General features: G+C 43.3%; 2 protein-coding genes across 2 annotated transcripts; both read left to right on the top strand.

The window, feature by feature from the left end:
- Positions 1-3,039: 3,039 nt before the first annotated feature.
- Positions 3,040-8,096, top strand: LOC147979470 (uncharacterized). Its single transcript, XM_087515221.1, has 6 exons — positions 3,040-3,277; positions 3,346-3,534; positions 3,823-3,884; positions 3,973-4,049; positions 5,181-5,265; positions 8,034-8,096. The coding sequence occupies exons 1-6, from the start codon at positions 3,040-3,042 to the stop codon at positions 8,094-8,096; spliced, it is 714 nt and encodes a 237-aa protein (XP_087371347.1).
- A 7,859-nt stretch (positions 8,097-15,955) lies between these two features.
- Positions 15,956-17,970, top strand: LOC147979469 (replication protein A 70 kDa DNA-binding subunit A-like). The gene is made up of 8 exons (XM_087516749.1): positions 15,956-16,099; positions 16,159-16,453; positions 16,554-16,656; positions 16,762-16,892; positions 16,981-17,062; positions 17,142-17,274; positions 17,380-17,555; positions 17,631-17,970. Exons 1-8 carry the CDS (start codon positions 15,956-15,958, stop codon positions 17,968-17,970), a joined length of 1,404 nt encoding a protein of 467 aa, XP_087372875.1.
- Positions 17,971-26,678: the final 8,708 nt, after the last annotated feature.

Genomic DNA, 26,678 nt, shown 5'->3' with positions numbered 1-26,678 from the left:
GCAAGGGAGATGGTCACTTAATGCCTCTTTGTCGTGGGACTTGCAGTGCCACTGAATTCACACTTTTACCCCCCAACAGCTAAAATAGTAAATACATGTGTAGATAAATAAATGCACCATTTGAATGCATCTATTATAATGAGATAAGATCACAAAACAGCACAGCTGATATCCTCAAAACCAAAAATAGATGGCAAATACAGTACTAAAGGAAGAAACATACGTACATAAATATGCCCCTAAAAAACAAGAGAAAAGAAGATCAAAAAATAAAGAACAGAAGTTCAAGTACACTAATAAAAGAAGTAAAGGAATAAGAATAAATAAACCATAAAGAAACAAAAAGAAGAAGTTCAACTACAAAAACAGATGAAGTTCACCCTAAACCCTAAAAACCCTAAGATTTATAGTGGGGTCACGGAGGTGACGGACTCGCCTAAGCATGGGACGACGCGGCACGCCGCGTCGTCGCCTGCTCCGGCTCGTTCCTGTCTCGGCCTCGCAGGGGGAGGGGAGGGGGGGTCCCGACCCCCCCTCCCCCCCTGCTCGGCCTCACGCTACCGCATTGCTGCGCGCTAGGATTTGACAGGACGCAATGCGGTTATTCTGTTTCCACCCCTACCACACGCACCCTAAACCCTAAAAAACCTAAGATAGATAGTGGGGTCACAGATGTGACGGACTCACCTTTGACAGGACGCAATGTGGTTATTCTGTTTCCACCCCCACCGTACGCACTCTATATTTTCTAAAACCTCAAATTAACATGTTAAAAACGATTATCATACCGAAGTTCAGGATAGTTATTGAGTGAAGACCAACAACTATTATAAGTACAAAAACATACTAGAAAAAATAAAAAAATATGCATATCTGTCGGCCAATTCCATGGCGGCTCATGGGACTAAGTCAAAAAAATCAAAACCAACACAAAGAATGAAAAATAACATAAAAAAGAAAGAAATACAGAGGACTTGCTGCATTACTTTGCAAAGAAGGAAAAGTAGAAGTTCATGTACGAACAACATAGAAGTCCAGCTTCCATAATGACCCTTAGATGATCTGGAAAAAGTGCATGCATACTTGGGCTAATCCCATGATTGCTCATGAGACAAAAGTCTAAAAACAACATCTGAAGAATTAAAATTACAAAGAAAATATAGAGCACCATGCACCTTTGCCTTGCAAATGTGGGATGCAATCTGGAAAACCAGAAGTTCAACCATTAATAAAAAAGGTCCAGATCCTACTGAAGATAGTGGATGATCAAAAAACTATACCAAAACATAGACTAAGGTAAAAGAGGATGCATGTGTCTGTGGTCCAGCTCCACACTTACAAACTAGCTACAACAAATTTGCAGAAGAAATCTAGTAAGGGTTTTTGATTCCTGGAATGTAATCTGTCCTGGAATATCAATGTCAAAAATATGGACCTGCATTCATGAAAAGTTTCATTGATGTGACATAAAAACCAATAAATAAACACCTTATGAATAATAATTTTTGGTGTCGAAGAAACAAAAATGCACGAGGCGTAAGTTAACTAATCAAATGTTCGAAATAAGGTAAGTTCAATAATTAGCTTCATAAATCAGTAAATTTATATAAATATGTGCTTCTCTTGTGACTCCGTGAGGCATAAGTGAAGTCCAACAAACTATTAGAAGTACGAAAACAAACTAGAAAAAACAAAAAAATATATGCATATCCATCGGCCAATTAATTCCATGGTCACTCATTGGGCTTAGTCAAAAAATCAAAACAATGCAAGAATGAAAACTGACAGAAAAAAGGAAAGAAATACACAGGACTTGCTGGATTACCCTGCAACGAAGGAAAAGAAGAAGTTCAGGTATGACAATGCAGAAGTCCAGCACACAAACCTAGCCAGACCCACAGGATCCACCTGATCTTCCCCGATCCCGATCCTGATCCGCCCCAGCCCCGACAGGATCCAACGAAGGAAAAGCACAAGTTTAGGTATGACAATGCAGAAGTCCAGCTTGTACAACGACCATTAGATAATCTAGAAATAATGAACGAACGAATTCGTCAGAAGCATAAAATCATCTGCACAAGATTACAACACGTCCGCACCGCCTTGAAAATGATCTGGCAACTCCCATTCCACAACTAAAATGACCAGAGGGCAAATTTCAAAATCGCACAAATAACCTGTGCAATAACCCGCGGGAGTGCCAACGTCAAATCGATAGAAATCAAACCATATGGACCCTCCCGATTAAAATTGATGACTTAGTTAGCCTTGAATTTCACTAAAGTACGCAAATCAGCCAGCAAACTTTATAGAAAAATGAGAAATCAACAGAAGCGCATGCTGCAGCTCAGGCGGATGAAGAACACGGGCGATTTCGAATTTGTTTGAAATAACAAGAGTTTGTGCACCAAACTCATACCAAAACCTAATTCCCATCATGCCAGAGCTTCGACAACATCCACAACATGCATTAAACTTGTTACATACACAAGTTCATCACCACCCCGAGAGCAAATCCGCCAATGACCGGAATTCCTATTTTAAACGGGCATTTAGTTGCTAAAAACTGTTTACAAATTACACTTACATAACAAACAACACGAATGATCAGAAAAAGTCATGGTAGAGGGCACAGTTGCGAAGATAGCATGAAGGTCGGGTTCGTACAGAGGGAAGTTCAGGCACGTTACTCAGGAAGTTCAGGTTGTGATCAGAATATTATTCTGATCCCGTGATCAGAATAGTGTTTATGTGTGTGTGTGTGTGTGTGTGTGTGTGTGTATATTTCTCGGTATACATAGATGCAAACATTAAAAACCATGAATGTGCTGGTGAAAAATCTCAATTCTTGATTTGTGCCGGAATATGAGGCTTCCCAGATCGATCTGAACGCTGACCGTCCGATCTATGGGTCCAAGCTGACGTGTCGTGATCCTGTCCGTTCGTTGGCTCCAATTATGATTCGGTGTGGTGCTCCTCCCGTTCGCCCCTCTCGTCTACAGGTGGGGCTAGAAGTGTGCTTGTCCTCTCGTTGGGTGCATGTTTCGGTGTTGGTGGGTGCGGGTGCTTCATGCATCGGGGGAAGGGAGCCGCGTTGTGGTGCTCCTCCCGTTCGCCCCTCTGGTTTACAGGTGGGACCAGAAGCGCCAACGTGGGTGGCTCTCCTCTCTTTGGGTGCATGTTTGGGTGTGGGTGGGTGCGGGTGCTTCACGCGTCGGGGGAGGGAGCCGCGGAGGTGGGGGGCTCGTCGACGTGCTCGGCTGTCGTTCGTCGGCAGGTACAGGGTGTGCCCCGCCGGTCAAGTTGGCCGTTTGTGATTCGTTCGAGCGGTTCGGCACTGTTCAGCGGCGTGGGATCTGGTGGGTGGGTCGTCTCCTTTATCCTGCGTCGTCGCCTGCCTCTTCTCCTCCTGTCCTCCTTTCGTTTCGTTTCGACTCGGTGCTCACTCCTCTCCATGCTCCTGCGCTCTAGTCTGCGACTCGTGGCTAGGGTTGGTCGCTGAGGGGCTCCGATGGCGGCGCGCTGCGGTGACGCTGGTTAAAGTGGTTCTCCTCTCGGTTCTCTCCTCTTTTCTCCGCTCGATCTATCGTGTATGACCGGTTTTGGATCTGGGGTGTGTGTTGGTTGCAGATCCGTTGTTCTCCTTTTCGCTGGGCCTGGGTCCACTGCACCGTTCTTCAATCTGCGAGGTTGGTCGCCGACGGGCTCTGATGGCGGCGCGCTGCCCTCACGCCGGCTAAGGTGGTTCTCCTCTCGGTTCTCTCCTCTTTTCTCCGCTCGATCTATCGTGTATCACCAGTTTTGGATCTGGGGTGTGTGTTGGTTGCAGATCCGCTGTTCTCTTCGCTGGGCCTGGATCCGCTGCACCGTTCTTCGACCTATGGGTAAATTTTGCTTTTGTCCCGAGCCATGTGTTCTTCTTCTGCCGAGATGGGCTTTTGACGTTTCTGACGGTTGCTATGTTCTTTGTAGTTGCTCCTGCTTGGTCAGCGAACCTACTCATCCTCGTTTGCGTGCTGGTCTTCGCGTCTTGCTACAAGGATCTGCAGGTCCATTGCACTTTCCCTTTCTCTTTGTTGATAGGCCTTTTTTGTGTCTGGTTTGACTCTTGTGCACATGTGTGTGTGTGCTGGTTGGCTCATTGTGTCACGCCTGTCATTCGGGTGTGTTCGTGTGCTGTTGTGGCGATCCAGCGGATGTCTTTGTCTCTAAGTGGATTTTAGTTGTTCTTGCATTTGTCTTGTTTGCCTGGTGGTAGGTGACAGGTGTGTGTCTTTTACTGCTTTTTTGGATCTTGCTACTCTGGATAGGTTCCTGGTGAATGGATGTTTTTTTACCACTCCATTAGGTGCTTGGCTTTGTCTGGGTTCATAGGATCTGTTTGTTGGTGGTTTTCTACCAACTTTTGTTTCCTTTCGAATTTTGTCAGGTACCTGCCCTTTTACTTATCAGGGGGTTGGGGGAAGATCTGCTTTAGGCTTACTTATCTTTAGCTTTGCTAGGTCCCTTGGTTAGTTCCTCTGTAGGGGATTTTTGTTTGTTTCATGTCCATGGATTGGCGAGGTCTAGCTAGATCACGAAAGAGTTTGTTGTTTTGTATGTGGGGTTGTGTTCATGAAGCCATGGATGTATGTTGGCATGTGCCTTTTGGGTTTGTTTAGGCATAGGTTCATGGTGGCATGTGCCTTTTGGGTTTGTCTGCTGCAATGTGTCCCTTGTGGATCAACCTGCTGTGTGGATTCGTCCAATGGCCTTCTGAAAAAATGGAGAAGCATGGCATCTTCATGATCTTGTGTTGGGCAGTGTGGTCTGGCTAGGTTAATATGACTTGGTCCTGCCTTGTTTGAATTCATTGTTGTTTATGTTGAGCCTTGCTGAGGATTGTTTAGTTCACTGTTGTTTCTGTTTAGCCCTGTTCAGGATTGTATAGCTCATATCATTGATTTGGGGTTGGTATGGCTTGGTCCTGCCTTGCTTTTATGTCATTGTTGTTTGTGTTTGTCCTGTTGAAGGTTGTATGGCTCATCTCACTGATTGGGAAGAGTGTTTGGTATGGGTTCGGTGGATTGTGTTTCTAGGTGTTTTTTAGGTTCACTTTCATATATGTTGTTATGTTTCCTCTTTGATTTGGGTGTTGCCTTTGTTGATGGTTTTCCTGTCTTCTACTCTCTGTTTTGCAGGTTGTTTCGGTCTAGAGGTTATTTCTCTGAGCCGGCGGTGTTGATAGGCCCTGTAACGTGGTGGTGTTGTTGGTTGCTTCGCATGGTAAGCTATAACTAGATTGATTTCCTGGTGTTGGTTATAAGATTAATTTTCATTTCCTTCAGTATATATGCTCATGCGTTTGTCCCTTTGTATGGTGTGCGTCGGTATTTTCTCGGTTTTCCTTAATGTGTCATTACTATAGGCATGTTTTATCCTGCGTTCTTCCTGTGTGCCTCTGTTTGAGGCTGTTGCGAGCTACTGTCGACTGTCGTTCCATTCATATGTTCGAGAGGTGGCATCTGATGGTTCTCTACTTGGAGGGGTTGAGATCGATGTTCTTGTTAGGGAAGATGTAGTATGGTGAGAAACACATTTTTTCTGGGGCAGTTCGTTTGATGGCTGCTCCTCTTTATACGATCAGGCTGCTTATCAGGCGGTCTGGTTTTTACAGGGCGTTTATGGCTTTGTTATTGCGGATTACAATTATGAGAGCATGCTAGCGTATAAAGGTGTTGCGCAGTCGGTTGTGGTGCTTGCAGGCGCTGGTGTAAATGCGAGTGTTCAGCTCCAGCTGTTGTATTCGCAGTTGTATGGTTCCGTTCGTGAGTTCTAGGGGCTGGTTAGGAGAGTGTGGGTAGTCTGTGTCAGAATTATTATAGTGTTCTATTAGGGATCTCTGTAATAAACAGTTCATCTTTGTCATTAATTGAGGGTCCTTTGATTAATCATCCTGTCTAGGTTGCTCCTCTTTGGCATTTGTCTGTGTTTACATCTTCTGCCTTTGCTGTTATTTTATCTCAACATGCAGTACATGCATTCATGTTTGCTCATTGTTGGTGATGGCTCGTCGTCGCCGTGTGTTACATGCTCCTGCTGGTGGTGCTCTGGGTGTTCGTAAGAGAAAGAGTATGTTGTCTTGTGTGGTTGTTTGTTTATGTTTTGTTTGGTATGCACGTGTTCACTTGTGTTGGCTCTGTCGGTTTCCCAGTGGATGGCTGGTTCCTCGTGCTCACTCCTGCCATGTCGGCTAGAAACCGAAAAAGGCGTAAGTTACTTAGGACCTTTCATCGCCACGGTGTTATAGGTGCTGGTCTGCATGTTCCTGGGTGCATATTTATTTTGTTTGGTTGGTATGTTTCGGGTGTTGTTTCTCACAACAAACGCGTCTGTAGATCTTGGGTTTATAGATGGGTTACCCAATGAGTTGCTAGCTGATTGGACCGGGTTTCCTGCCGAGGTTGTTGACAATCTCAAAGGTACTGGGTGTTAGGTTCCTGATAATTGTGCTTTCTCCTTCTCTTATGATGGCTGGCCTCTAAGTATTGCATTTTCTGTAGCGTCCTATAAGGACAGGTCCTACCATGGTCCTCCCGAGTATCAATGCCCGCATTGTAAGGCCTCTTTTTGGTTCAAGGAGAGGGTCAAGTCATCTTCTTCATGGGTGCAACGTAAAGTCATTTATAACCTTTGTTGCGAAGGTGGAAAAGTTGTTGTTAAACCCTTCAAGGAACCACCCGCTTTGTTGAATCGCTTGTTATCTTATGACGGTGATCGTGTTTCCAAGCAATTCCTGACTAAGATACGACAATACAATTGCATGTTTTCATTTACATCTATGGGGGCGACCATTGATCGTTCGTTAGAGGGTACACGGGGTCCTAACCGTTACAAGATTTGTGGTCAGGTCCATCAACGTATTGGTTCTCTTTTGCCATCGAAAGATGAGTCGCTTAAATTCGCTGAGATGTATATTTATGACACTGCTAATGAAGTGGATCATAGGACGAATGCAGTCAATGTAGATGGTACTTCCTCAGGACAGTTAGATCGTTCTATTGTGGAGGGTTTAAAGGATATGCTTGACCAGAACAATTCTTTGGTTAAGAAGTTTAGGATGGCTAAAGGGAGGTTAGAGGATCATCAAGCTGAGCTATAGCTATTAGGATCATTACGCTTGGTGAAGGTGATGGTCCACAGGATAACCTGCCCACGGCTAATGAGCTGGCGGCCCTGGTTGTTGGTGATTTTACTTTAGACGCATCTTCTCGAGATATCATGATACATGATAGGGTTGAAGGGCTGCAGCAAATTAATTCTTTGCATGCAGCCTATATGCCATTGCAGTATCCACTGTTGTTCCTGTATGGTGAGAGAGGTTTCCAAATTGATGTTCCATATAAAGGATTGCGGGCCGGGGAAAAGAACAGGGGTAAAGTTACTATGCATGACTATTACAGCTATGCATGTCATTATCGCCTGGAACAGCTAAATCCTTACTTATGTTATGGGTCTTTGTCTTCACAAATGGTTGTTGACTGTCACGCTTGCATTGATGAGCAGCGACTTTGGTACATGCTTAGGCACCAGGATGATTTTTGATCTGAGCATATGCAGGGTGTTACAGATGTAGTTGGCCAGGGTTATGTCAATTGCTGGTCTATTGGGAAAAAAACTATTTGCCCGTCGAGTCGTACTGGTGGGAAACGTTCCTTTCAGGAGAACTTCCAAGATGGTCTTGCAATCTGTCGAGTGCATGGTGCCCCTGATATTTTCATTACTTTTACATGTAATCCAAAGTGGCTTGAGATCGCTAAGGCCTTACTGTTAGAACCTGGACAAAAGCCACGTGACAGGGCTGACATTGTTGTTAGGGTCTTTAGCATGAAACTTGGTGAATATCTAGATGAGATTAAGTCAGGGCATGCCTACGGTTCTATAAAGGCTGGTACTATCTTTTGCCCTTTCAGTCGGTCTGCTCTCTGAGATTTTCTGCTTAGTTCATATGTGTTTCTCTGTTTTTTTGACCTGCTATTGTTTTTGCTTTTCAGTTCTATACAGCGTTGAGTTCTAGAAATGGGGACTGCCACATGCTCATATCCTTGTCTGGTTGAAGGGAGATCATTCAAAGGTTAGTGCAGATGTCATTGACTCCTTTGTGTGTGCCGAGATCCCAGATACTCTTGTTGACCCACTGGGCTATTCATTAGTTTCTGAGTTTATGATGCATGACCCATGTGGCGACATGAATGATAAGTGTGTTTGTATGAAAAAAGGTGTCTGCTCTAAGCATTTCCCTAAGAGTTTTCAGGATATGACAACCATAGATGAAAATGGATTTGCTCTGTATAGGTGTCGTGACAGCGGGCACCGTGTGTTTAAAAATGGTCACTATCTTGACAATAGACATGTTGTTCCTTATAATATGACCTTACTGAAAAAGTTTCAAGGGCACATCAATGTTGAGTGGTGTACCAAAACACAAGTTATGAAATATCTATTTAAGTATGTCACGAAAGGCCCAGATTTTTCAAAAGTGGTTTTGGAAAGAGCCAATGCTGAGAGCAATGATGATCATGCTTCTGCCTCTGATGGAGTGGATGAGATTAAAGAATATCGAAGCTGTAGTTATATATGCGAGTATAGTGGTTTGTGGCGTATATATGGTTTTATTATACACGGAAAGATTCCCTCTGTTGAGCGTTTGGTTGCTCATTTGCCAAATATGAACTTTGTTAGTTTCAGTGCCCAAGCAAATCAAGAACCAATAGCTGATTCTCGCTTCCTAACAAAAACAATGCTCACTGAGTAGTTCAAAGCTAATTTAGAGTTTGAGGAAGGTTTAGGATTGACGTACTGTGATTTCCCTACTAAATTTACATGGGATAGTGCTGATAGGTCATGGCATGTTAGAGAGGGCTGCTAAAAGATAGGCCGCATTTACTATGTTCACCCAACAGGTCGCGAGTTATATTACTCGCGGATGATTGTAAAAGGAGCAACGAGTTAGAAAGACCTTAGAACCTTTGAGGGTGTTGTTTACGGTACTTTCAAAGAGGCGTGCGCAGCTAGAGGTTTACTGGGTGACGATCTAGAATGGTACCGTGCATTTGATGAAGCGTCCATCTGGGGTTTTGGGCCAAGCCTTCGACAGTTGTTTGTTACTATGCTTATTCATTGTGGGGTTAGGGATGAGAGATTGTTCTTTGAGCGGTACTGGGTTACGCTTGCTGATGATATTAAACATCGTGTTAGGCTAGCCATGGGTAATCTTGAATATGAAATGCCAATTTACCTACTTAGAGACCTGTTGCTTGAGGAGCTGACTGATGTGTTTGTTAAAAAATGGGGCTCAGATAAGCGACTTTAATCTCCCTCCTAAAACATCCTGTCAAATGACTTTCTACGAAAATAGGTTGATCCATGAGGAACTGTCATATGACTCTGAAAAACTTGCAAAGGAAGCTATAGTTTTGCATGGGATGCTTAATGTTGATCAGCGAGCTGCTTACCAGACTATTGTTGACTATGTTTTACAAGAAAATTCTGGTGTTTTCTTCGTTTCTAGGTATAGTGCGACTAGGAAAACTTTTCTGTGGAATGCTATAATCTCTCTTCTCAGGGGACAAAAAAATTGTTTTGACTGGTGCATCTTCGGGTGTTGCGGCTTTGTTACTTGCGGGTGGTAGGACTGCTCATTCTCGATTTAAAATACCTATTTTAATAGACCAGACCACCCTGTGTGATATCAAAAGAGGCACGCACTTAGCCAATCTTATAAGAGATACCTCTTTGATCAGATGGGATGAAGCACTTATGACAAGCAGAAGATGCTTTGAGTGCTTAGATCGAACTTTGCGTGACCTTCTGTCCTGTGATGATCCTTTTCTTGCTGATGTTCCATTTGGGGGAAAAATTGTTGTCTTAGGAGGTGACTTTAGACAAATATTACCTGTTATTGAAGGTGGGTCTAGACCAGAGATTGTTGATTCAACCATAACAAATTCTCCTATTTGGAAATCTGTTTTGGTCCTGCGTTTGTCCATCAATATGCATCTCTCAATGCCTGGTGCGAATCTTGTGTTACAGCAAGATGTGGCATTTTTTAGTAAGTGGGTGTTAGATCTTGGAAACGGAAAACTCCCAACAACCAATAGGGAAGGAGAATCTGAAACCACATGGATAAAAATACCAGATGACCTCTTGATTCATACTGCTGGAGATAACATTTCTGCCATAGTTTCGTCGATTTATATAGATTTTCTTGCAAACTATGATAAACCTGGGTACCTTCGTGAGCGAGCTATTCTAACCCCAACCAATGAGGTGGCTGAGAAGGTTAATATTTATGTGATGTCTCTTGTGTCGCAGAGTGGTCGAGAGTACTTAAGCTACGACTCAATATTTGAAGCCACTGATGTTGTGAAAGAAAGCAATGTTATTTATCCTCCATAGGTTTTGAACGCGGTTTCTATGATAATTTTCCTGAGCATAGAATATTCTTAAAAACAGGTGTTCCTATCATGCTTCTTAGAAATTTGAGTCAAGCCAACGGCCTATGCAATGGGACTCGCCTGGTTGTTAGAGAGTTGGCTGATCGTGTGATTCAGGCTGTTATTATGACGGGTTCTCATATAGGAAACGTTGTCTACTTACCCAGAATAGAATTGACATGGAAGAAATCCAAATGGCCTTTCATCTTGAAGCGACGACACTTTCCTATTAGATTGTGCTATGCAATGACGATAAATAAAAGTCAGGGTCAGACCTTATCTTCTGTTGGGATATATCTGAAGCAGCATGTGTTTACTCATGGGCAGCTTTATGTTGCTGTGTCACGCGTCACTTCTAGGAAATCCCTTAAGTTTCTTATAGAAGATAAAGACGAGAAGTGCACGTCTGAGACTCGAAATATCGTCTATCCCGAGGTTTATGCCTCGGCTGGTTCCTTTTGATCATTCTCGCGTTGATCATGTGGTGGTTACATATGCCTTTGCCTTTGTTCGGACTATTTGTAACACTTTATGCTTTCCTACTATACCTGATTAGCATGTCTGCAATCACTACTACATGTGCATATTTAAAATTGTTGCCTTACTCGTCGTGATACTCTGTTGCCACGCTTCGGATAAACTCCCTGAAGTGTGAATATGCTTTTGGTCGTTTCCTTAGGCTCTCTTGTCCTGCTCGATGTTGTGTTTTCAGTGTGCCTGTCCTGTATCCAAGGACTTGGGACATGTCTCGTGTGATCCCGTCTGTCCCTATCGCTGTATCTTGGAGATGATTTTTTTTTCATGCAAGGTTCTTTTCTACATCATTGGCAGTTTGTGAATGTGTGCCATTTGATACCCTCCGTTGCTGTTTTTTCGGCTTCATATGTGCTTTCCTTGATGCTCACTCCTTTCAAACTACTGTTTCCTTTTTACAAATGGAGTTTAGCCCTTTGTCTCAGCTTCGCCAGGGTACCACCATCTGGTGCATTCGTGTTTACGTCTCTAGGTTGTGGCAGCATCGTGGTGGAACTGACCACGGCCATATCAAGCATATAGATATGGTCCTTTTGGATGCATAGGTATAGTGTCCACGCCCCTTTTTAATGGTTGTCGTCGTCCGCAGGAATTTACATATCCTTGTTTATATAGTTACTTATACTCTGCTCCTTCGATTGATAGGGCAATCACATGTACGCTGAAGTCCCACAGAAGAACGTTGATAGCTTTATCGATCGTATTGAAGAGGGGAAGATCTATGACATCCGAAAGTTCCTGGTGTTCCCAAGGAAATACGTTTTTAGACCGGTGGAAGGTCATTGAATGATAAAGTTTACAAAGCGCACTGAGCTTGTGGAGAGGACTGGAATGGAGGCGGAGTTCCCCTTTTGTACGTATGCGCTTACTCCGATAGCTCATCTCCCCAGGCCAGCAGACATGCCTAGCGCTTTACAGGTGATTCTGCAAATGATCAGCTTCTGTCTTCTATGTTTAGTCAGGGATCTTCAATAACCTATTTTCCTTTCTTAGATGTCATTGGATTGATTGCTGGAATTTCTGAGGCTGTTCAGTATGTCAGTGCAAGCCGGATTGAGCCTCCCACTAAACGAGTTATTCATTTGAAAGATCTCATGTATGATCCCGATGTTTCCTTTGTCTTCAGAAGCATGTACATATTGCAAATGGTTCCCTGTACCTAAGCACGTATTGGTTTAATTTACGCAGGGGCCATCAGATCACGGTCATACTATGGGGAGAAACATCCCTGAATTTTGAAGCTGATGAGGTGATGGAGCTCGGCAGCACCGACCCTGTCATAGTCATCCTTGTTGCTACATTGGTCAAGACTTATGATGGTGAGGATACTTGATTTTGCTTAGCTAGGTTGTCACATCTCATATTTGGTACCTGCTTTGGTTTCTCAGTATCATACAAATAATTGTGGGCTCATCCTTTAATATAGGTCACCGGGGTGTGAGCAGCAGTGCTGCCTGCCGATGGTACATCTATGAAGACCTTCCTTATATCCGTGACTTCCGCAACAGGTGATTTAGTTTGTTCCTTCCTCTGCATCCAATCTTTGTTTGTATGCACGTCTACTGATCACTTCTCGCCCAATCTTCTTGACCAACTTCGAATGACCAGTGATGTGGGTCATCTATGTTTCAGAACATGATTCTTGTTTGTCGTTGACATGTAGGCTCTATGACAATTTCACTGCTATTCAGCATATCAATTTACCTGGACACACAACTGCTGAAGTGGATGCGCATGTTAACTTAGAGACAAAAATGGTTCGAGAACTGGCTAATCTGGATATGTTCGATAACCGGGTAATTAATTTACCATACTGGTCTTTCTGTTGAGAATGGATTGTTCTTCGACTGTTTTTATCCAACACATTTCCCTGCTTTGGTTATAGGATGCCCGGTTCTTTTGCACGGCTATTCTCAGCAGACTTAATCCTTCTCAACGTTGGTGGTTTTCTACATGCACTACCTGTCACAAGTCTTCCCTTCCAGATCGTACTGCCTACAGATGCTCAGATCCAGCTTGTGCTGGAATAGATGCAATACCAAGGTAACTATCTGTTTGGAGAACCGTGCCTACTACCATATGAGCTATTTGTTTCGGTTTGTTTCTTTTATTGAGATACATCTTTGCCTTTTCTTGAAGGTACCGGATTTGTTACGTTGCAAGAGATGATGATGATGCAGAGGTCAATGAGCCTGGCAAGGCTGAATTTGTCTTCTTTGACAGAGTGGGAAGGGAGGTGGTTGGAGCACCACTGATAAGTCTTCTACTCCATGGGCGATCACCTATTGCCCCGCTTCTAGAGATTGTCCATTCTGCCCGCGGAGACCCTGTCACACCACGAGAGCTCTCTGGTGTTATCTCAAGGAAATTCCGTTTCGTTGTCTCCATATTAAGCAAGTGTTTCACCAGTGATGATGATGAGCTGTCATTCCAGGTGCTTAGGATTGACACGCCTCTAGGAAAGCAGCCACAGTCTACAATAGCGTATCGAGCTTCAAGTGTAACAACTGGAGCAACTAGCTCAGGATCTTTGCCAAATGAGAGTCCTCCTCCTTTAACAACGCCATGTGCATCATCCAATAGTCTACCCCCTGGCAGTTCCACACCCCGACCTTTGGTTGTCAACACCCCTGAGGTTCAACTCCATTCTTATCGCGTTTGCTCTTATCGATTGGTTATTTGCTCTGTTTCTTTGCTTTACCCAGTCATTTGATCAATTTTTCCCTTTTCGATAAGAGCCAGGCTCTGCTTTCTGCTTTTTCATCCCCGCCTTCTGTGATGAAGCCATGTGTGGCTAGGTCAGTGCAGTTACACTCAATTTAACATTTTCCTTTTGAGCTGGTGATGCACCTTTGTGTTTCATACATTTTCTCTATTTTTTACAGCGGTGTGGCATCCGAGGTTAAATCAAAGGCTCAATGGGGACTTTTCAAGGACAATACGCCTGTCTCGGCTGCCCCTGTGATATCTGATCTAGTTGACAATCCTCTTGATGATGAAGAGTGCGACGGCTTGGTAATTTCCCCATCATCTATCTTTGCAAATATCTCTTGTCGATCTATACTTATTTATGTATACATCTTTCCTCTCATAGGGCAGCAGGTCTGTCACTAAGCAGGAGAGATCACCCCTGCTTGTTGGTTCCAACGAGACAGTTGCCCTACCAGTACCTGATCAGGCTTCTGATGCAAAGAAGTAAGCTCTGTTTCTTTACTTGTGTTCGGGCATTTTGCTTCCATTGCAAAACGGTTTAATTTGCCTTGCTGTTTTCAGGCCTCACCTGTCTGTGCCTGCTGATGCTCGAGGCAACCCGAGCAAGCGGGGGGAAAAGAAGTAGGAATACCGCCTGGGTAAGCATAGAGCATTCTTTTTCATGATTTCATTTTAGGTGTCTTGTGACCTGCGTTTACACCGACTGTTCTCATCGATGGTTTCCTATTTTTCTGGCTGTTGTTCCAGGAGGCAACGCAACTTTTGGAGATCCAACACTTTTGGGTAGTGTCGTTGTAAATTGGCGGTTCCTTGCCGGTATGCTTGTACGAGCGATTCCCATGCTTGAGCTACCGCTCGCAGGCACTTAACACCACATCACTTGGTTGCTTTTGGGTGACAATGACTGCGATCAGTCATGTTGCTGTCCATCCGAACTGTCATGCTACCTGGCTAGAAACCGTCTTTTTGACAGGTTTGGATGGCTTGGCTCACTCTCTACAATTTCATTTCTAGGTTTACATATGTATGATGTCTTGTGCTTATTACTTGTCCGTTGCATCTGTCCAAGATACATGATCAATGCATCCGTGCATGCCCTGGACTCGGCGCCCGAGGTGAAATGGGAAGGCGAGTGGCTGGACATGCCCTGTGAAATACTTTTTGCCCTGTTGTTTCAGTTTCAGTCATGGCGATATCTGTGTGTGGAGGGCAGAAGTACTTGTGTCAGGATTATTACCTTTGTAAATCAAAAGGCGATTGATACACTCTGATCATATCATCGTGGATCTACTTTGTACTCCAGATGTTTATGAATCGTTGAACCTAATCTATGCCCGTGTTGTCTTTCTTATTTTAATTTGTGTAAGCTTTATCTCTTGGCTCCCTTGTGGGTGGTTTCTTATGTCTTGCTCGGTTCTGCTGTTAACAGGTTATCCTGATAAATATTAGGCAAATTAAGCGCTCTGTGTTATCATGTGTATCATGTTTGGTATATCCTCATAGCCCCTCTGGTTCATACCCCTCCTGGAGGACCTCTGCTTATGCAAGGTACCTTGCATTAGCTTTTGCTTCCAAGCAATTGCACCACTATATAGGCAAGGCTGTAATCGGTCTGAACCATGGCCAGGTTCAGAGCTATATAAACTTCTCATGTACTGCCGAGTCTGAATTCTCGACCTACCTCTTTAGTTTGAGTAAGTTAACTAGCTGCATTCATCCATATGATAGTATCTGTTTTCTCTTTTGATTTTCCATCATGATATTATAAAACCATGGCCGATGCATCCACGACCCGCTTGCTATTACGTTGTTGTTTTTTCCATGAGAACCATACGAAACTTTAACCCTCTCATGGGCTTCTGGTTTGGCCCACCTGTATATCGGTCTGCATATAATGCCCGTCTGCTCCATCAGGTTTCCAGCTTGGTTTTTCCCCCTCCGGTCGGTGGCGCCTCTAGGGTTTCGCCTTCTCATCCTTCTGGTAAGTTTCTTCTTTCTTCCATTCTCCTCTCCGGATGTAATGGCGTGCCACCCTATACTCCCAATGTCCAGGCCTTGTCATTGCTTTCCTCGACGTGCCATTACGTGTTCCTAAGCTTCTGCGTGCCTTCAAAAATCTCCTTGCACATCTTTTTGATTTTGATTGTATCGATCTAGAGTACCCACATGTTCTTTGCCTCATTCTTCTCGCATCTGGAATCTAACAACGGTTATCTTGGTGCCGTTCTTGTCAGATGGCTTGTGTTGCTCTGTCCGATCTGCACGCCGGCTGGGGCGAACAATCTGTCTGCGTTCTTCTGTCACGCCTATGGCATTACTGTGGTGGTTTGGAGAATGGACCTGTCAAAGTTGTGCACATGGTTCTTCTGGATGCTCAGGTACGAATTAAAGCTATTTAGAAGTATATTCCTAATGCTCGGCGCTACTGTCTGTCTAGGATAATGTGTTACTTTTGTATGGTAACCATGGTTATGCAACTGTCCCAACGGATATTCTTGCCACTCATATTGACATGCTACATGAGGGTGTGGTGTATGAATTTATTCGATTTGCCGTGCTTCCTCGGCCAATCATTTTGAACCCCGTTGACGCACCATTGATGATCAAGTTTACACAATTTACAGTCATAAAGAACTGTTTCCACCTAAACGACGAGTTCCCAGAGTGGATGTTCCATTTGACTCCAATTAACGAGCTGCCCCCTACAAATGATACTCCTCAGAACTACATAGGTGATGGAAATTACACTAGTGGTTCTTCTTATGTTCTACAATCCATTATTCTGCAAAAATTGATGTCTGTTAAATAGTTGGTTCGCATTTGCTCATGTAGATTTTATCGGAGTCATCACGGCAATCTCTCCTGTCAAATCTCTTCAGGTGCCTCACACACTTAGACAAGTATTCAAGCGACGTTTACTCCTATCTGATCATAAGTATGTGTTCTGGTTTCTTATCTTCATGTATTGTTTTATTTTCTACTGGCCATTTTACATAGCAGCTCATCCTATCGGTACCCTTCTGTTCTCATATTATTTTAGTGGCAACGAGCTTGGGATAACCCTCTGGGGTGAAAGAGCTATTCGGTTTAACGGAGAAAGTGTTCATTTCATGGGCCAAACAGAACCAGCTGTAGTTATCTCTGTTGGCGCCACCGTTTTTGTTAATGAAGGTTCGCTTAGCAACAGACTGATGAATTGGTGTACTTCTTTCTTATTGTCTTTGTGTGTTTGACGATTGTGACGTTTGCCATAAGCTAGGATCTAAAGAATTGTCTACAGGATGTGCCTGCAAATGGTATGTCAACCATGACATACCAGATATAAATATATTTAGGAGCAGGTAAGGAGTGTTGGGCTATTCATATGACATTTCTTCTTTCTGATTTATACTTATGTACTATGTCGTCTTTGATTGTCAGGCTCCCACCCTCGTTCCCAGCAATTGAGCGCCTTCCTGCGCCGTCTAGCATTATCCTCCAGGCCCAACATGCTGATGTCCTTCCTACAGCATTATTAACCCACCTCATGAACATTAATCTATATAACAAGGAGGTAACAATGTAGTCCCTGATAGTATTAACTGTCTGTCTATATAGTGTTTATGATTTATGCATTTGCAAGAATGCGGCTAATACACCGCCTTCCTTTGCATCATAGGCAGGTACGTTTCGGTGCAATGTGATAATTACAAGGGTTTCGCATTTGAAAAAATGGTGGGCCACCTTCTGTACATCCTGCCACTATATGTCCATGCCAGCTGCGACATCACTCACTCAGCCTGATGTATATACATGTGGGCGCCATAGTTGTTCATGTACCAGTGCAACAATAGGGTAAAACAAGCTTGTATTTGCATTGGTTCATAGTATTTGTTTTGCTTCTCTTATAGTTTGTTTGCTAATGACCAGGTACACATTATTTGTCCTTGCAAAAGAACGAAGTGGAGAAGCCGAGTTTGAATTGTTTGGATCGAAAGGGCAACAGATTGTCGGTCGATCTGCTGGCCAGGTCATTCGCAATAACATGCGTCATGACCCTGCTATTCGCAATGTTCATGTGGCGGCCTTGATGCTCAGGAAAACCCCTCCTAAACTTTTAGGCTTGCTTGGCATGAAATGCATGTTTCATGTTCGTGTGTCGTCTGACGGTTTCTTTGGAAGGTGGCCGGCATTTCATGTCGATGCTATTGAATCATTCGAGGCTCTGAAGACCAACCTCTCTGTCATGGATCTGCTTACCCCGTCGTGAAGCCACACCGTCGTGCAACTGCTCATGAAATTGATGTAGATATTCCCTATAGTTGATCTCTGTGCTGCTAACTGCCCTCTTGGTCTTTTGGCCTAAACCTTTTTAGTACGATGAATGTAGATACACCAGTATGTATGGACCATCTTATATTAGCTACGCCTTTGTTATCTTTTGCCTTAGGCTCAGGGTGCTCTCAAAAAGACGATAAGATAAGATGTTTTTGCACAGTCCAGTTGGCTAGCTGATTAGTCTATTTTCCGAAATGTACGTCTTCTTATCCTCATGCTTTGTTCATGCTCATCTAAATTGTAGGTTTGTGATGCGACCGCTATATTGTCTACTACTGATGTGATCGGTTATAAGCAATTTATACCATCCCTTTCCATTTGTTTTGCCATTGCATTCTTCGTTGCAAGTGGATTTTCATGAGGTTATAACAGTTTAGACCACGCCTCCAGCCTTGGTTTCTGTTGCACTGGTAGGTGCTATTGGTTTTCCCATGGAGGGGCGATGCTCAGAAAATAACATATTTACTTCGGTTACACATGAATTCAGTATCAAGCCAAATCTAGAATCCAAATCTTGTTCAGCGAGTTGAAAAAATGTTCATCACTCTCAAATTTTATTCATCAAATATTAAAAGTTGTTCCTCTTTGTTAAAAAATTCTCATATAAATTTGTTCGTCAAATTCAATAAAATGTTTATTCTAATTTAAAACATGTGCGCTCTCTTGCCATAATGACTGCTTCTTTTACATCGTCCAGTTTTGTTAATATTTTTAACCTTTTTAAATTACGAGTTAGTCCTGAGAAAGAAGATACATAAAATCAACAAAAAGCGAAGAGCAAAAGTAATAGAAAACTAATTAAAGAAACTGAAACATTCAGCCTCGTCCATGGCCCGACTGGATAGGTCTTCGGCCGGACATGATAGGCTGAGGTAACATGCAGAGACGCCTGACGCACTGAATAGGCATGCAGCCCATTTAAACTCTTTTGGGATTCCATTCGCCAGACCCGTAAGTAGAGGCTCATTGTATTTCCTTCTCTGCTTTATCCAAACTAGGTTAGACCTGGGTCATTTCATTCGCCTTCTCGACTGCATTTTTCCCAGGCCTCTTGCCACGCCGCCGCCGCCTGCCATCGAGCCTCTGGTCTGCGCCTGCACTTCCCCCTTCCTGCCTCGGCTTCTTTGTGAAGGTACAACCACGCTTCAATCGCCATATGACCTTGCTTCCTTTTACCGTTCGCTTCATGCTTTCGTCTTCTTGATCTCCAAGATCCACCGATTGCACTTTCAGGTTTCTATGTCTGGCCAGGACCCCCAAGATCACGACTCTTCGAGCTCGGCTGCCTCCACCAACAATAATCTGTCGGCGCTTTCCTAGGTTGGTCCGGCCATGCTCTTTCCTTTCTTTAGTTTCCATGGTAGGGGCAAAACGTTTTCTCTTTGATAGATATATAGACGACGATATGTACCCTGGACACAAGTTGGGCTAAATGAAAAAGAAACTGAAGTAAGAAATTGGATTTGTGTATATAGGCAGTTTGATTAAACAAAAATCCATGAATTTTGATGGATCAGACTTGTTAGACTATAGTTAGGTATGCTACCTCTGAAAGGTTACACACAGTTCGGTGCACTTGCTCTGTCCTTGCCTTCTTGGCTGATTAAGTGCTATATAGTTTTTTTATTTAGTAAATCAAACCATGTATTGACCGCCTTGATATTCTTAAAACCATTCCTATACATATAATAGTGTCTTGCTATTCATCCGCTGGTAATTCGCATCCTGTCGTACTACAGGATGCTACAAGGGTGTTCAAAATTCCACACAAGGTGATACTTGAGATGGTCCTTGCAAACCTTGGCCTAGGCCCACCATAGTATGAGAATGCTATCCATGAGGATAGTAAGGTTCGCATTACTATTAACTTCAACGCTTCTGGTCTGGATCCTGGAGGCTCAATTGTCGACGTGTTTGTGCCAGGAGAGTATTGCATAGATGAGGTCACTGTTGGGGAACGTAGTAATTTCAAAAAAACTTCCTACGCACATGCAAGAACATGGTGATGCATAGCAACGAGGGGAGAGTGTGATCTACGTACCCTTGTAGACCGACAGCGGAAGCGTTATGACAACGCGGTTGATGTAGTTGTACATCTTCACGGCCCGACCGATCAAGCACCGAAACTACGGCACCTCCGAGTTCTAGCACACGTTCAGCTCGATGACGATCCCCGGACTCTGATCCAGCAAAGTCTTGGGGAAGAGTTCCGTTAGCACGACGGCGTGGTGACGATCTTGATGTACTACCGTCGCAGGGCTTCGCCTAAGCACCGCTACAATATTATCGAGGATTATGGTGGAAGGGGGCACCGCACACGGCTAAGAATATGATCACGTGGATTAACTTGTGTGTCTAGGGGTGCCCCGTGCCCCCGTATATAAAGGAGCAAGGGGGAGGAGGCGGCCCTAGGAGGGGCGCGCCAGGGAGTAGTATTCCTACTCCTAGTTGGAGTAGGTTTCCTCCTTCCCTAGTCCAACTAGGAGAAGGGGGGAAAGGAGGGAAGAGGGGAAGGATGGGAGAGAGGGGCCACGCTCCAAACCCCTTGCCCAATTCATACTGGGCTTGGGAGGGGCGCGCGTCACCTCCTGGTCCTTTCCCACTAAGGCCCATTGCTTCTTCCTCGTATTCCCGTAACTCCCCGGTACCTCCAAAAATACCCGAACCACTCGGAACATTTCTGATGTCCGAATATAGTCGTCCAATATATCGATCTTTACGTCTCGACCATTTCGAGAGTCCTCATCATGTCCCCGATCTCATCCGGGACTCCGAACTTCTTCGGTACATCAAAAACTCATAAACTCATAATATAACTGTCATCGAAACCTTAAGCGTGCGGACCCTACGGTTCGAGAACAATGTAGACATGACCGAGACATGTCTCCGGTCAATAACCAATAGCGGAACCTGGATGCTCATATTGGCTCCCACATATTCTACGAAGATCTTTATCGGTCAGACCGCATAACAACATACGTTGTTCCCTTTGTCATCGGTATGTTACTTGCCCGAGATTCGATCATCGGTATCTCAATACCTAGTTCAATCTCGTTACTGGCAAGTCTCTTTACTCGTTTCGTAATACATCATGTCGCAACTAACTCATTAGCTGCAATGCTTGCAAGGCTTATGTGATGTGCATTACCGAGAGGGCCCAGAGATACCTCTCCGACAATCGGAGTGACAAATCCTAATCTTGAAATACGCCAACCCAACATTTACCTTTGGAGACACCTGTAGAGCTCCTTTATAATCACCCAGTTACGTTGTGACGTTTGGTAGCACACAAAGTGTTCCTCCGGCAAACGGGAGTTGCATAATCTCATAGTCATAGGAACATGTATAAGTCATGAAGAAAGCAATAGCAACATACTAAACGATCGAGTGCTAAGCTAATGAAATGGGTCAAGTCAATCACATCATTCTCCTAATGATGTGATCCCGTTAATCAAATAACAACTTTTATCTATGGTTAGGAAACATAACCATCTTTGATTAATGAGCTAGTCAAGTAGAGGCATACTAGTGACACTCTGTTTGTCTATGTATTCACACATGTATTATGTTTCCGGTTAATACAATTCTAGCATGAATAATAAACATTTATCATGAAATAAGGAAATAAATAATAACTTTATTATTGCCTCTAGGGCATATTTCTTTCAGTCTCCCACTTGCACTAGAGTTAATAATCTAGTTCACATCGCCATGTGATCTAACATCAATAGTTCACATCTTTATGTGGTTAACACCCATAGTTCACATCGATATGTGACCAACACCCAAAGTGTTTACTAGAGTCAGTAATCTAGTTCACATTGCTATGTGATTAACACCCAAAGAGTACTAAGGTATGATCATCTTTTGCCTGTGAGAGAAGTTTAGTCAACGGGTCTGCCATATTCAGATCCGTAAGTATTTTGCAATTTTCTATGTCTACAATGCTCTGCACGAAGCTACTTTAGCTAATTGTTCCCACTTTCAATATGTATCCAGATGAAGACTAAGAGTCATCCGGATCAGTGCCAAAACTTGTATCGACGTAACCCTTTTACGACGAACCTTTTGTCACCTCCATAATTGAGAAATATTTCCTTATTCCACTAAGGATAATTTTGACCACTGTCCAGTGATCTACTCTTAGATCACTATTGTACTCCCTTGCTTAACACATTGTAGGGTATACAATAGATCTGGTACACAGCATGGCATACTTTATAGAACCTATGGCTGAGGCATAGGGAATGACTTTCATTCTCTTTCTATCTTCTACCGTGGTCGGGCTTTGAGTCTTACTCAATTTCACACCTTGTAACACAGCCAAGAACTCTTTCTTTGACCATTCCAATTTTTGAACTACTTCAAAATATTGTCAAGGTATGTACTCATTGAAAAAAAAACTTATCAAGCGTCTTGATCTATCTCTATAGATCTTGATGCTTAATATGTAAGCAGCTTCACCAAGGTCTTCCTTTGAAAAACTTCTTTCAAAACACTCCTTTATGCTTTGCAGAATAATTCTACATTATTTCCGATCAACAATATGTCATTCACATATACTTATCAGAAATGTTGTAGTGCTCCCACTCACTTTCTTGTAAATACAGGCTTCACCACAAGTCTGTATAAAACTATATGCTTTGATCATCTCATCAAAGCGCATATTCCAACTCCGAGATGCTTGCACCAGTCCATAGATGGATCGCTGGAGCTTGCACATTTTGTTAGCACCTTTAGGATTGAAAAAACCTTCTGGTTGTATCATATACAACTCTTCTTTAATAAATACATTAAGAATTGCAAATTTGTTTATCCATTTGCCGGATTTCATAAAATGCGGCAATTGCTAACATGATTCAGACAGACTTAAGCATAGATACGAGTGAGAAACTCTCATCATTGTCAACACCTTGAACTTGTCGAAAACCTTTTTGCGACAATTCTAGCTTTGTATATAGTAACACTACTATCAACATCCGTCTTCCTCTTGAAGATCCATTTAATCTCAATGGCTCGTCGATCATTGGGCAAGTCAATCAAAGTCTATACTTTGTTCTCATACATGGATCTCATCTCAGATTTCATGGCCTCAAGCCATTTCGCGGAATCTGGGCTCATCATCGCTTCCTCATAGTTCGTAGGCTCGTCATGGTCAAGTAACATGACCTCCAGAACTGGATTACCGTACCACTTATGTGCGGATCTCACTCTGGTTTACATACGAGGTTCAGTAGTAGCTTGATCTGAAGTTACATGATCATCATCATTAGCTTCCTCACTAATTGGTGTAGTAGTCACAAGAACAGATTTCTGTGATGAACTACTTTCCAATAAGGGAGAAGGTACAATTACCTTATCAAGTTTTCTACTTTCCTCCCACTCACTTCTTTCGAGAGAAACTCCTTCTCTAGAAAGGATCCATTCTCAGCAATGAACAACTTGCCTTCGGATCTGTGATAGGAGGTGTACCCAACAGTCTCCTTTGGGTATCCTATGAAGACATATTTCTCCGATTTGGGTTTGAGCTTATCAGGATGAAACTTTTTCATATAAGCATCATAACCCCAAACTTTAAGAAACGACAACTTTGGTTTCTTGCCAAACCATAGTTCAGATTGTGTCGTCTCAACGGACTTAGATGGTGCCCTTTTTAACGTGAATGTAGCTGTCTCTAATGCATAACCCCAAAACGATAGTGGTAGATCGGTAAGAGACATCATAATTGCACTATATCCAGTAAAGTACGGTTATGACGATCGGACACACCATTATGCTGTGCTATTCCAGGTGGTGTGAGTAGTGAAACTATTTCACATTGTTTTTAACTGAAGGCCAAACTTGTAACTCAAATACTCTTTTCTACGATCAGATCATAGAAACTTTATTTTCTTGTTACAATGATTTTTCAATTCACTCTGAAATTCTTTGAACTTTTCAAATGTTTCAGACTTATGTTTCATCAAGTAGATATACTCATATCTGCTCAAATCATCTGTGAAGATCAGAAAATAATGATACCTTTCGCGAGGCTCAATATTCATCCGACCACATACATCAGTATGTATGATTTCCAACAAATCTATTGCTCGCTTCATTGTTCCGAAGAACGGAGTCTTAGTCATCTTGCCCATAAGGCATGGTTCGCAAGCATCAAGTGATTCCAAAATCCCATCAGCATGGAGTTTCTTCATGCGCTTTACACCAATATGACCTAAACGGCAGTGCCACAAATAAGTTGCACTATCATTATTAACTTTGCATCTTTTGTCTTCAATATTATGAACATGTGTATTACTATGATCGAGATCCAATGAACCATTTTCATTGGGTGTGTAACCATATAAGGTTTTATTCATGTAAGTAGAACAACAATTATTCTCTAACTTAAATGAATAACCGTATTGCAATAAACATGATCAAATCATATTCATGCTCAACGCAAACACCAAATAACACTTATTTAGGTTAAACACTAATCCCGAAAGTATAGGGAGTGTGCGATGATGATCATATCAATCTTGGAACCACTTCCAACACACATCGTGTAACACCCTGGATGCAACTATATCTCCCACGTGTCGAGGCACGACTTAGAGGCATAATCGCATTGAAGGCATATGTCACAAGTTAGGCAATCTTCACAACATCCCATGTAATATATATATATAAAATAAAAGGGGAGATAACATAGTTGGATTACACTCGCCACGTCAAACAAGTACATAAATAACATTACATCAACCAAACACTCATGGCCCGACTACGGCGCCAAAATAAAAGATAACCCAACATGCGACAATGGTCCCGTTCACCCCCAACTGGGCACCACTACTGATCATCGGGAAAGGAAACATAGTAACGTTGAGAGTCTTCGTTGAACTCCCACTTGAGCTCATACGCGTCTCCTGGAGCGGAATCATCAGGCCCTGAATCTGGTGTAATAGTAATCTGTGAGCCACAGGGACTCAGCAATCTCGCACCCTCGCGATCAAGACTATTTAAGCTTATAGGTAAGGTAGGGTAAATATACGTGGAGCTGCAGCAAGCGACTAGCAAGTATGGTGGCTAGCTTATACGCAAAATAGAGCGAGAAGAGGAGGCAAAGCGCGAGCGAGAAGATAGAGAACAACCTGCGCAAACATTACTCCAACACCGTGTCCACTTCCCGGACTCCGCCGAGAAGAGGCCATCACGGTAACACACTCAGTTGATTCATTTTAATTAATTAAGGTTCAAGTTATCTACAACCGGACATTAACAAATTCCCATCTGCCCATAACCGCGGGCACGGCTTTCGAAAGTTCAAATCCCTACAGGGGAGTCCCAACTTAGCCCATGACAAGCTCTCCCGGTCAACGAAGGAATAGACCTCCTCCCAAGACGTTCCGATCAGACTCAGTATCTCGGTAATTCAAGACACTTCGACAGGTTAAAACAAGACAAGCAACACCGCCCGAATGTGCCGACAAATCCCGATAGGAGCTGCACATATCTCTTTCTCAGGGCACACTCAGATTGTCTTAGGTACGGGTAGGCCAGCCCATAGTTTCCCCTGGTGGCCACCGGTAGCTGACAGGTGGACCAACACTCAGAGGAGCACTGGCCCGGGGGGGGGGGGGGTTTAAAATAATGATGACCCTTGAGTCTGCAGAACCCAAGGGAAAGAAAAGGCTAGGTGGCGAATGGTAAAACCAATGTTGGGCATTGCTGGAAAAGCTTTAATCAAGGCGAACTATCAAGGGGTTCCCATTATAACCCAACCGCGTAAGGAACGCAAAATCCGGGAACATAACACCGATATGACGGAAACTAGGGCGGCAAGAGTGGAACAAAACACTAGGTGAGAGGCCGAGCCTTCCCCCCTTTACCAAGTATATAGATGCATTAAGATAACATAGCAATATAATGATATCCCAACTAGTAAATAAATGTTCCAACAAGGAACGGCCTCCAATCTTCACCTGCAACTAGCAACGCTATAAGAGGGGCTGAGCAAAGCGGTAACATAGCCAATCAACGGTTTGCTAGGACAAGGTGGGTTAGAGGTTTGACATGGAAATTTGGGAGGCTTGAAAGGAAGTGGTAGGGATCGTAGCAATGGCATAGCAAAAGAGCGAGCAAACTAGCATAGCAAAGATAGTAGTGATTTCGAGGGTATGATCATCTTGCCTGCATAGTTGTCAGAATTGACTGGATCCTCGAAAGCAAACCCAACGGGCTCCTCGTTAGCGAACTCGTCTCCCGGCTCTACCCAAACAAGGGAAACAAGCAACAAAGATACAATCAACCACGTGCAAGACCAAGCAATATGATGCAATGATGATATGCTATGCGGAACGCGATGCGGGATGCAAAATGCAAGATATGACAGGAAATGCATGAACCTGGCCTCAACTTGGAAAACCAAGTGTGCCACTAGAAAGATGAGATGAAATCGCTTGAAAACGATATAAAGAACACCGGAATCGGAGTTACGGTTTGGAAATGGCAAGCGTTTCAAAAATGACACCGGTCTGCGATTTACAGCAAGTAGCCATCTAAATGCAATGAGACGAACATGCTACAGAAACCAAACATGAAAACAAAATACATGGCAGGGATGCACACAAGATGCTTAACAAAATTCTAGAACTGAGC

The sequence above is a fragment of the Triticum urartu genome, chromosome 3A, assembly GCF_056163025.1.
Source record: "Triticum urartu cultivar PI428250 chromosome 3A, HENAU_Tu73, whole genome shotgun sequence".
NCBI classification, from domain to species: Eukaryota; Viridiplantae; Streptophyta; class Magnoliopsida; order Poales; family Poaceae; genus Triticum; species Triticum urartu.
The sequence above is the reverse complement of the archived record's forward strand: the minus strand, read 5'-3'. Positions and strand labels throughout refer to the sequence as shown.

Excerpts from the sequence above, each read along its gene's own strand:
- LOC147979470 (XM_087515221.1), top strand. The coding sequence starts at position 3,040 with ATGTTTCGGTGTTGGTGGGTGCGGGTGCTTCATGCATCGGGGGAAGGG. Across the intron at positions 3,535-3,822 it reads GCGGCGCGCTGCGGTGACGC|GTTGCAGATCCGCTGTTCTC; the intron begins TGGTTAAAGTGG and ends GGGTGTGTGTTG. Across the intron at positions 3,885-3,972 it reads CACCGTTCTTCGACCTATGG|TTGCTCCTGCTTGGTCAGCG; the intron begins GTAAATTTTGCT and ends TGTTCTTTGTAG.
- LOC147979469 (XM_087516749.1), top strand. The coding sequence starts at position 15,956 with ATGGCTTGTGTTGCTCTGTCCGATCTGCACGCCGGCTGGGGCGAACAA. Across the intron at positions 16,893-16,980 it reads CACCGTTTTTGTTAATGAAG|GATCTAAAGAATTGTCTACA; the intron begins GTTCGCTTAGCA and ends GCCATAAGCTAG. Across the intron at positions 17,275-17,379 it reads TTAATCTATATAACAAGGAG|GCAGGTACGTTTCGGTGCAA; the intron begins GTAACAATGTAG and ends TTTGCATCATAG.